This window comes from Manis pentadactyla, chromosome 9 (genome assembly GCF_030020395.1).
Source record: "Manis pentadactyla isolate mManPen7 chromosome 9, mManPen7.hap1, whole genome shotgun sequence".
Classification (NCBI taxonomy): Eukaryota; Metazoa; Chordata; class Mammalia; order Pholidota; family Manidae; genus Manis; species Manis pentadactyla.
Window position 1 is genome coordinate 20,427,786 of NC_080027.1, and position 12,134 is coordinate 20,439,919.

Consider the following 12,134-nt stretch of genomic DNA (forward strand, 5'->3'; position numbering starts at 1 on the left):
GACATACAATGGGGAAATGACAGTCTCTGCAACAGATGGTACTGTCAAAACTGGACAGCTACATGTAAGAGAATGAAACTGGATTATTGTCTAACCCCATACACAAAAGTAAATTCAAAATGGATCAAAGACATGAATGTAAGTCATGAAAACATAAAACTCTTAGAAAAAAACATAGGCAAAATGTCTTGGACATAAACATGAGGGACTTCTTCATGAATATATCTCCCCGGGCACGGAAAACAATAGCAAAAATGAACAAGTGGGACTATTCCAAGCTGAAAATCTTCTGTACAGGAAAGGACACCATTAATAGAACAAAAAGATACCCTACAGTATGGAAGAATATTTTCATAAATGACAGATCCAATAAAGGCTTGACATCCAAAATATATAAAGAGCTCACACACCTCAACAAACTAAAAGCAAATAATCCAATTAAAAATGGGTAGAGCAGCTGAACAGACAGTTCTCCAAAGAAGAAATTCAGATGGCCAACAGACCCATGAAAAGATGCTCCACATCACTAGTTATCATAGAAATGCAGATTAAAACCACAATGAGATATCACCTCACACCAGTAAGGATGGCTACCATCCAAAAGACAAACAACAACAAATGTTGGCAAGGTTGTGGAGAAAGGGGAACCCTCCTACACTGCTGGTGGGAATGTTAATCAGTTCAACCATTGTGGAAAGCAATATGGGGATTCCTCAAATTACTCAAAATAGACTTACCATTTGATCCAGGAACTCCACTTCTAGGAATTTACTCTAAGGATGCAGCACTCCAGTTTGAAAAAGACAGATGCACCCCCATGTTTATCGCAGCACTATTTACAGTAGCCAAGAAATGGAAGCAACCTAAGTGTCCGTCAGTAGAAGAATGGATAAAGGAAATGTGGTACATATACACAATGGAATATTATTCAGCCATAAGAAGAAAACAAATCCTACCATTTGCAACAACATGGATGGAGCTAGAGGGTATTATGCTTAGTGAAATAAGTCAAGCGGAGAAAGACAAATACCAAATGATTTCACTGATCTGTGTAGTATAAGAACAAAAGAAAAACTGAAGGAACAAAACAGCAGTAGAATCACAGAACCCAAGAATGGACTAACAGTTATGAAAGGGAAAGAGATTAGGGAGAATGGGAGGGTAGGGAAGAAGAAAGGGGGTATTATGATTAGCATGTATAATGTTTGGGGTGGGGGAAAGGGGAGGGCTTTGCAGCACAGAGAAGACAAGTAGTGATTGTAAAACATCTTACTATGCTGATGGACAATGACTGTAGTGGGGTTTGTAGGGGGGACTTGGGGTTGGGCAGAGCCTAGAAAACATAATGATCTTCATGTAATTGTAGATTAATGATAAAAAAATAAAAAGTTTCAATGAAAAAAAAAATAACCCAAGCAGACTTTACATATAGCAATCAATTCATATATCTTAAAAAAAAAGAATAAACTGTGCCTTTCAGCAGATTTAAGTAAATCTTACAATGGCATGATCTAATTGGTACAATGTAGAGATGGGCTGCACTCAGATGCTTTTCTTTATTTGGGGAGTATCTGGACATTCTAAGTTACTCCTGGACTTTGGAGCTTCAACTGATTAACTCATTAACTCCGTGAGTCCTTTCTGGCTCTTGTTTTATCTGGTTAATTCTTTGACTCCCTTTTAGTGGGCTTTACTGACCTTATTCTCCTCCACCTGCTCATATCTATTTTCTGCCTAACACATGAATGTGTGTGCATGTGTACATATACTTTAGGAACCTTTGAACTCAGTGCTTTTTGCTTATCCTTCATTCAAAGAGGGATTTGTGTCCACTTTGTTTAGAAAAAATTTTGAAGCTATGTAATGTAGAAAGGGTATTTGTGTGTAAGCTTTGCTCTTGTGAGACTATGAGTACCGGTGAATGAGACAGGTGTAAGATTTTAGGTTGCCACCTTTAACAAAATATGCCAGTATCGATGTAGATATTTAGGCAGAATAATGATCCTCTTACCCCACCAAGAATGCCGATGTCCTTCCACTCAGAATCTGCGAACAGGTTGCCCTCCAGAAAAGAAACAGATTTGCTAATGAGGTGACGTGAGTGGGTCAGGAAGTATGGATCTGCAGGGCAATGGAGTAATGAACTTAACACCCTTAAGTTTGCACAAATCATACAGTTCATGTAGCAATTTCCTTTCACACAACACTCAACAGATATGCAGAAGATTAAGCATATCTGAAAGTCCCATATATCACAGATCAATTCGGGTCACAGTGGATGATTCAGGTCTGGGCTGCCCCCATCAGCCTCTCCTCTTTCCCAAGGGGAATGCAAAGCAGCAGAGACAGTTCCAGTGGACTGACGAATCCATGATGGAGTAGGAGCAAGCCTCGGAGCACACGTCTGTGGTCCTGTATCAGGGACCTCTGGGACAAGCTTGCCACATGGGTCTGTGTCCGGTCCCTTATATGCCCTGTCCATCCATCTAGGGGTCAGAGATGAGAAGGGACAGTCCACGTGTAGCGTTACCCAGCTCAGGCATTCACAGGCACGGCTGGCATACGGCGTTACCTGGTTCAGGTGTTCACCAGCACACCTTTCAGGGTGGTGTATGTTTACAGAGGCAGTCGGCGGGAAATCAGGCAAGCCTGACATGAACAACCCCATGTTGGATGCTCACATCATGAGAATAAGTTAAAGACGTTGGAGTGAGGATGCTCTGCTGGATTATCTGCGTGGGACCAACATAATCACAGGAAAGTGAGGGAGGCGAGAGAGTCAGAGAAGGAAATGAGGCAGCAGTGGAAGCAGAGGTCAGAGAGGTGGGATTGCTCGATGAAAGGGAACCAGGCAAGGGATGTGGGGAACCTCTAGAGGGTGGAAGTGGCAAGAGAACAGATTCTCCCAGAGGTCCTGCCAGGCATGCAGCCTGCTGATAACCCTGATGTTAGACCAGTGAGAATCATTTTTGAACTTCTGACTCCAGAGCCATAGTGTTGGGAAGGAAGGAATTTCCCCTCCCCCTCGAGGTTCTTCTAGCTGGTCTAGGAATCAAATTGCCATGACATGGATTAATAGCAGAAAAATAAACAAAGTTTAATTATGTACAGTGAGTACAGGAAACCATAGACAGAGATTCCAAGGACAGTCAGGGAGAACGAGGTCTACATGTCATCCTGTGCAAAGGAGAAGGGGGCGGGGCCTGAGACTTCAAAGGACAAGGGAAGCAACTCACAGGAATATGAAAAGAGTAAATGTTTGATAAACAAAATACTTGGTGGCCCCCAGAAGCACTGAAGCTGTGCAAAGAGGAACTTTACAGCTTTAGCCGCATTCTTCTCTGTCTCCCACGCCTAGTTTACCCTATAATATAGCTAGCTAAGGTGACGGTTCTCCCTGAAACAGTTCCCACCTACATGCTTTTTACTCAGTTATGTGGGCCTCAGAGATTTCCAGTTTCGAATATCTTCATGCCTAAGTGACACATCTTGGACCAGCGTGCCCTCGGCCCCTGCAATGGCATAATAATTTTGTGTCGCTTCAAGCCACTGAATTGGTGGTGCTTTTTACAGTACCATTAGGGAACTAGTACACGTAACAACACAATTACTTTTAGAAAATACGTATATGTAAACCGCATTGAAAGGTAGCAGAACTCCAGTTTTCATTCCAGATTTTCATTTATTTAATACATGGGATTGATAGAAAGCAAGTGTGACTTTAGTCCTGTTGCTTCAATTCTGTTCTCCTAACCAGACTCACAGAATAGTTCTCTGCTGGGAAATACACTTGGTGGGTGAAGCTAAATACAACCATAACAAAATAAAAGCAAATAGACAAACATAAAATAATAGACATTATAGACTTTTATATACTTATAAATAATAAAACATAAAAGTCTTGAGGGCAAAATGCTATCAAGTTATTGCTAATTTTGTCCCTCAAGACTAGAAATATACATCATACAGTGTTTTCAGCTTATTTATGACTAATGTCATAAATTAACTCATGGATCTGAGTCTCATGGCCACTGTATATGACTTATTTTTGATTTCCCTAAATATTTCATGAATATAATTTATTTCCAGATATTGCCTTTTTCCTAATGCTACACCCACTCTTTCTCACTCCATTGTATGTTAATAAAGGTTTACATGTACAAACATATGCCACTTAATAAACATTTACTTTTACTTATTTTTTGTCATGAGTGTCTTTCATAATTAGCGTTACTTTGAAGACAATGACTCAACTTTTTTATCTAAAAACATTTTATTCCAAAACACACCAAACAAAAATGCTGTTTGTTTGTTGTTATGACTCCACAATAAAGACCATCAATTCTATACAACAATGTTTGCTGTAAGAATGATCTGGAGAAAATTTATTTTTTGTCAGATTTGGGTAGAATAGCAACATTTCACTTTACATACATACACCAAGAGAGAGGGAAGAAAAATAACCCCCTTTACATATTTTTTTCCATTTTGCCACATGTCCTATTTCTATGCATATGTAAGAATTTTCTGTTTAGTATTAATTTTCTCCTAAAGGTTTATTTTTCCTCTGATACAAATTTATTTTAAGTGCAAGATAAAAATGGACCCCCAAAGCTTAAGAAATTGGTAGATAAAATGCTTCAAAAACTTAATAAAATTTTAAACAGCTGAACAAAAGATATCTATGGCAAAGAAGATGATCTGACTCCTTATCACCTTCCAAGAAATAATTCTCACCTCTATCACCAGCTATCAGAGTTTCTCTTCCTTGTTTAGAAATTATAAAAATCCTTCAATAATTTACATTTAAAATGTATTCATTTTCAAGTTATTTTTATTACTTATGTAAATGTGTGTTTTTCAGTCAATTAGTGTATTTTTCACAAAGGAAAATTGGGTATTTGAGGTTGCAATAAAAGGATTAAGATTTTGCCATTTAAATTAATGGAATTTTTAACTCTTGAATGGTCTCTTCTCTCAGCAAGATTTTCAAAAGCAAATGAACACTCTTAAAGGAAGATAGTGCTGGGGAGAAGTCAGTTCGGAGAGTGAAGGTAGAGAGCATAAGACACCAAACAAACAAAAGTTAGGCAGGCAAAGTGAATTTTAATTCACCCTGTACAGCAGAGCGGGCCTGCCTGAGGTTAGACAGGTGCAGGCAGTTTACTCTGAGGCTTCTTTTATGGGGTCTTGGCAGGGCAGAGAAGTCTTTGATTGATAACACTTGGACTTGGAGGCCTGGTATTGTTGCCAGACACAGCTTTCTCTTGGTGCACCAGGTGAAACCTTATCCTAGAGGGGGAGAGTTCTTGACTGAATAAGAAGGAATACCTGAGAAGGTTGGATGGGTGTAGATAAGGAAGGAATTCATTAGGGCGAGAGTAGAAATGAATGGCAGCAGCCTTGCAGGCAGCTGAGAGCAGGAAAATTCAGAGGTGCAGAGGGAAAGTTTGCAAAATATTTCTTGGTGTAGGGCAGATTCCCTTGCATCTCTTAAAGCCAGGGTCACTTGGTGTCCCTTGTCCACTTGGATCTGCCTGGCTGGGGGCTAGCCCTCCCCACCCTGGGATTTGGGGAGCCACAGAGCATGGGATGGAGTAAGACTATATTCTGAGAACTTCCCAAAGAAAAGACAGTCTCAGGCAGGTTCCTGAAACAGTTCCGTCTGGGTCACCCAAGCAAGGAGAACTTGCCGGCCCAAATCTGAGCTCTCAGTAGCCCCTCCCTACTTATCAGGAGTAAAGCAGAGACTAAGTGAAGACTTGGAAATAGAATGAAATAGTAAAGACACAAAGATGCTTACCACTGGAAAAGCACAGAGACAAAACGCAGTTAAGTTGAGCAGTGAGAAAGTTTTATTTAAAGTCATACAATCAAATAGAGAAAAAGCGTGGGTGTCCTTGTTACGGAGAATACTGGATTATCTGGACTGGATCACTGATGGAAGAACCAAGCGGCACTCGGAGGTCTTGGAGAGTTGAGGTTTGTTTTACACGGGTGGGCCCGGAGGGGAGTCATCTCCCAAGGTCTGAGCCCGGAACACAAAGCAAGGGGAGCAATTTATATTATTTTGATATGTGGCATTTCGGCATGTGCAGGGCGGAAGAGGAGCCTGGAGGAGGGGAGTGGGGAGCTGGGAGGGCTTTGCCAACCGGAGGGAAAAAGCGGTTTGCTGACCTTGACGGCTGTGTTGAATATTTTCCTTATCTTTCTCAGAGAGGAGGCATGGGGGTTCCCTCTTTTAAGGACTTCCAAAGGGCCAAGGGGTACAAACTTGTAAAGTGGTCTCAAAATGCTTATCTCTGGTATGAGGCATTAAATCTCTTTTATTATCAATCCTCCAGTAATTTTGCAGAATTAATTTACAGAAATTGGTCCGTTCCTCTCCAGGGTAACTGCCCTCTGGGAACACACCAGTCAACACCACCTGCACCTGCCTCCAAAGTGGACGGAGTGATTGTTTACTAAAGAATATGTTTGGAATCTTCCTTCCTAACCCCCTGGTTTTTGAAATGGACTCTTAGCTTTAAGATGAAATCCTCCCTGTTCTTACTAAACACTTTTGGAAAAATAATCGTGGTGCTTGTCTCCTGTCTCTGCCCTCCACCAGTGTAATTGATAAAAAGAAGGCAGGAGGTGCTCTGATGATGTCTGTACCTGTATTTGTGTATTTTATTTTCTCTTATCTGGGGAGAGTTTGAGCTTGGAGACTTCTCATTTGGGTATGTTGTTTTTTCCATCTGGGGAATGTTTGGAAATTCTAAGTAACTCCTAATCTTTGACACTTCAACTAATTACATCTGTGAGGTTTCTCTTGCCCTCTGATTTTATCGAATTAAGTATTTGAGCCCCTTTTAGTGGGCTTTACTGGCTTTATTCTCCCTCCACCTGCTTATGTCTACCTTTCTACCTGACAGTTGTAGTTTCAAATTTACATTAATTTGAATAATAGCATGGGTTATCCAGGAACCTCTTTACTGCACCCTTCACATGCCTGTTCCTTAGGCTGTAATTGAGGGGATTCAGCATTGGCATCACTAGGGTGTAGAAGACAGAGGCCATTTTATCAGTATTTAATGAGTGGTTGGTCCTTGGTTGCAAATACATGAAGAGCAGAGTCCTGTAGAACACAGTGACAGCCATCATATGGGAAGCACAGGTGGAAAAGGCTTTTTGTCGTCCCTGGGAGGAACGTATCCTCAAAATGGCATGGACAATATTGAAGTAGGATATTAAAACAACAATCATGGAGAAAAACAAATTGGTTCCTGAAAAGGCAAACGCTACTGTTTCTGGAATGTAGGTATCCATATAGGACAATGCTAACAAAGGGAGACTATCACAGTTAAAATGGTTGATCACATTGGAAGAGCAATAAGACATAGAGGAAACACAGGAAGAGACTGACAGGGCTGTGCTCAAACCGTAGAGGTATGTGAGGGATACCAGCAGAAGGCAGATGTGCCAAGATACCACCACCATGTATAGCAGGGGGTTGCAAATAGCCACATAGCGATCATAGGCCATTGCAGCCAGCATGAAAATCTCAGCCACGATAAAAGCTATGAATCCACCCAACTGGGTTGCACATCCATAGTAAGATATGGTTTTCTTCAAAACCCAGAAGTTAACCAGCATTTTAGGAGCAATGACAGTAGAATTGCCAAGATTGATGATAGCTAAGTGTCGGAGGAAAAAGTACATGGGGGTTTGCAGTTGAGAGTCAGCACTGGTGAGGGTGATGATGCCCAGGTTCCCTGCTACCGTCAGCCCGTAGATCACCAGGAAAATTAGGAATAGTGGAATCTGGAGCTCTGGATGGTGGGAGACCCCCATGAGAATGAACTCAGTAACCCCGGTGAGATTCCCTGGAGCCATTTATTTTGTAGCTTTCATCCTTTAATAGGGAAAATGGAAAGAGATTAACAAATGGCAAAATTGCTTTTCTGTTACATGCTAGATTGCTAAATGTCTCATTAGAAATCAGTTTCTGTTCAGAAACCTTAGGTCTCACATCTTAACTGGTATTCTCACAATCCTTCACAGAATTCAGAAATACAAACTCTCCAGAGACGAATTTCAGGTTCTTAAAACTGCTTAACTAAGCTGTTAATTTTTAATTCACTTTTGGGTGTATACATTGAATGAAATACATTATTATATTATTATACGTATTAGTGTTTATATACGTACATTAATTATATTAAAATATATTTCATGAATATGTGTATGTGTGCATACATGTTTATGTATGTATTTACATATACACATGTGCCTCTGTGTATGTTTAATGGTGAAAGATAGCTACCTATAAGAAGCTGATGAGCCAGTGACTTCCAGTCATTTTTTTCTTAGCTAACAGGCCTTCTCTCCAGCCCATATTTTGTATCATCCTTGAGAATTTCAGTATTTCTGTGGGAAACACTGTCAGTACACTGAGATGTTCCTTGGGATTTCTGCCACATCCCTTTGCTTTAGTTGACTACAGATGACACCTCAATAATATTCCTTGTTAGTATCATTCATAAACTCTGAATCCACTTTACTTAGTCATATTTCCTTTCTTCTGCTAAGTAAGCCAGTCCCATCCTGTCACTCTGATTTCTAGTTGCTCAGACATTTCTCTATTATTTTATTCTACCGTCCCTTCCTTTCCAGTTTATATCTTTCCTTTGAATTGTTTAAAACCTATTCGGATTTTAAAAAATATTACTTGTAGGTTTGATTTATTAAATTTTGTCTACTTTTACTCGTATAAAAAAATGAGTGCAGGAGAGTGTTAGCATTATTTAGCATGTAGTGAACTCTGTGGCCACAACTATATGAGGCATTTTGCAATGATGGTTTCATTATTCTGCAGGAGTATCCTAGAAGATGGATATAATTATTTTTATGTCTTATGAGACAAGTCTGGCTCAATGAGATTAAGTTCCTCAAAGTGTCTACAGAGGATATTGTTAATGATTATTTTTTAATGTCATTTATTTGTTTGTTTGATTGGTTAGTTGGTTGGTTGATTAGTAGTCCACCAATTATTTACTGTGGGATTTTTACCCAGTACTTAACAATCTTTTGTTGTGAGAAATAAGTGATATAATGTACATATAAAGGTTAGTTAGCACAGAGCCTGATAACAGTGGAGGCAAAAAATTAGTATCAGTAATGAATATTATTAGCATGTTTTGAATGTTCTTAATATATTTTCCTATTTAAGTCCCAGGATTTCATTCTATCTAACTGAAGGCTTTTATAGTTGAAATAGAAACAGCAAGTGAATTATAATTTTGCATATTCAAAAAACTTACATATATCCTTACACATTAGTAATTCCCTCTCCTAATGAAACATAACAAATGGCAAAGCTAGGATTGCTTTTTATTTCATTAAGTATATGTCACCAAAATAAAACTTTTTGTAGCACAGCACTGGTTATCTCCCTTTTCTTTAGAATCCTGTTTGATTAAGCATTTGTTTTTGGAAAGAGCTATTTTAGTTTTTTAACATATAGTTTAAGTTCATTTTTAAAAATAAAATGTAAAAGTTTATTAAAATAATAAATTCTTAGTAAATAAAGCTTTAAAAGTATACCTATTGTTAATCATTTTGTGAAACAATTTGGATAAAAAAAATATTGCATATTCAATTTCAAATAGCTTCTGATATGATTTCAAGAGTATGTTCCATTTAACTCCACCTCTGGAACTTGTCTTAAACTTATTTAAACATGGGTTGTGTTAGGGACAAACTGCATTTCAGTATGAGCTCTCATAACCACCAGCAATATAGAGACTGAATATTGGCAACAGGGAATCTTTCCATCTTAGAATTCAATCACCCTGGGCAATGTAAAAATCAAAAAGGGGAGATAAATTTGTTTTTATGGACATTAGATCATTTAGTAGGTCTTTCTTGGAGACATAGAATCTTACTGCTGAAAGGCACTTAAGAAGCTTCTCATCTGGTGTAGAGTGCCTGCTAAATCATTCTTTCTGCCAGTTCTAAGGCAAGAAGCATTGTTTTATCGTAAGCTGAAATATACTCCTAAAGAGATTTTTCATGATTGTTTTTAAGTTCTCAAGCAGTCTGATTTATGAATAAGGATGTCAGACGCTATTACGTAAGTCGTATCACCATCATTTCTACTTAGCAATCAATGGGCAGATATTTGAGTCACTAGGAAAAGAGAATAGAGCAGATATCGTTTCAGTCCTGAGTCTTATTTGAATTGAGAAAGCTTCCAAGATACTTGGTCTTCACATCCAGAATCAGTAATAAGTAAATTATTGGGTTTCACCTACCTGCACACAGAGACCTGTTGCGACCCACTCCTAAGGTTGCTGCGTGAAGCACGCCGAAGGGTTTTAGAAGTGTTTGAGGTCCCTGAAGATCTTCACATTGAAATTTGTTTGTTTATGGCCCTAGTCCCTGAACTTGAATTCCCAGATAAGGTTCTTATTCCCCAGGGAAAGACCAACTGATTGCTCATTAATCAAGTCTCCACAAAAATTTTCACCCAAAGAGTGAAAATGTGGAGATAGACAGTCTAGGGACTCCCATAGGTGATCGTACTGAGTAACAGTCACGTGCAACGATTCCACCCTTTGGTTGGTTGGTTGTTTTGTATTGCATTCCTGTGTTAGCTGGGAAATGTTGCTGCTGGTCCTGGGTGGAAAAAACCAAGTAGTTAAAAAGCATAGTATTCTGTTCCAAGTGTTCAATTTTAACACAAAGAATAGGAATACAACTGAATGTAAAGCCTCCATTCTGGTCAAGAACTAATCCTGGTATATTTATCATAAAAACCAGATGAAATACAACATGAATTCAAAATGTGAATGGCTGTAAGAAGACATCAATTTTTTAAATTGAAATTTATAAGGCATCCATCATTATCTGGTTCTATTTCTATTTTGTAATTAAATTATTTGGATGGAAAATATGTTTTTTTTCCATATAACCCTGTGATCATTACTCAAGCCTATATAAATATTGTAATTATATACTGATGACACTTTTTATTTGACTTTTTGTGTGGAATTTAATAGTGTAAGCTTTATAAGTGAAGAGGGTATCTCTAAATAGTGTGCCTTTAAACAGCTTCTAAATAATACCCAGGAAAGAATAGATGTTCGCAAGATACTTGTTGACTGACTGATGAAATAAAGGATAATTAAGTGAATGCCTAAGTGCAATATTCATCTTAAAATTCTGAGATAAAATATGAAGTTTTTGTTTCCAGTGTCATAATCTATCTTCGTTGTGATTTTAACATTGATCAAGAAACTGTGACAACTTGCAAATCATTCTCTAACATATTCAGTACCTTAGGGCAGGATACACTGTTCCTTCTTTATCTTGGTGTTCCAATATTTCACTGTGGCAGCCGTTAGGCTCCAAAATTAAGGAAGTAAAATTACTGTAAAGACACTTGTAAAAATGCAGTTTTAATGAACGCAGGAAATTCCAAATACTATGGCTCAAAATTGAAAGAACCTGTCTGCACAGGAGAAGAAATGTAACAGGCACTATTGAGTACATGCAGCAGAAAAGTGCTTTTGTGCACATTACTTTATTTCACCATTATGGCAACTTGTATAGCTATTAAGTATCAGAGCCAAAATTCAGGGCTAGGTCTCCCAAGAGTGCATGAACTTTTCACCATGTACACTGCCTCCTAGAACAACATGACTTCATTCTGTAACTGATCTCCCCACTTGCCACCTCCAGTGAAATGAAACATAATTCTTGATATACATTTAAATGCTATTGATTCTTTTACTAGGCAGAAGAGTTTAGTTTGATGTAGTCCCACTCTTCTAATTTTGCTTTTGTTGCTGGTGTTCACAGTGTTGTATACATGAAATTGTTATCAACCCAGTGTAATGAAGTTTCATTCTTATGTTTTCTTCTAGGAGTTTTACAGTTTTAGATCATTTAGATCTTATGGTTAAGTCTTTCAAGTTGACTTCTGTGCATTGTTTAAGGTAAGGGGGAAATTTCATTCTTGTGTGTGTGGATATCCAGTTTTCCCAACACAGTTTGTTGAAGTGACTATCTTTTCCCATTGTGTATTCTTCATACTCTTGTTGAAGATCAATTGACCATCCATGTGTGGATTTATTTCTGGGCTCTTC

The 12,134-nt window shown here is 38.5% G+C and overlaps 1 protein-coding gene across 1 annotated transcript; it reads right to left on the bottom strand.

Annotated features, from left to right (window-relative positions):
• Positions 1-6,936: 6,936 nt before the first annotated feature.
• LOC130684761 (olfactory receptor 8J2-like) lies at positions 6,937-7,878 on the bottom strand. Its single transcript, XM_057506670.1, has one exon. It carries the CDS (start codon positions 7,876-7,878, stop codon positions 6,937-6,939), a length of 942 nt encoding a protein of 313 aa, XP_057362653.1.
• Between the last annotated feature and the right edge of the window lie 4,256 nt (positions 7,879-12,134).

Excerpts from the sequence above, each read along its gene's own strand:
- LOC130684761 (XM_057506670.1), bottom strand. The coding sequence starts at position 7,878 with ATGGCTCCAGGGAATCTCACCGGGGTTACTGAGTTCATTCTCATGGGG.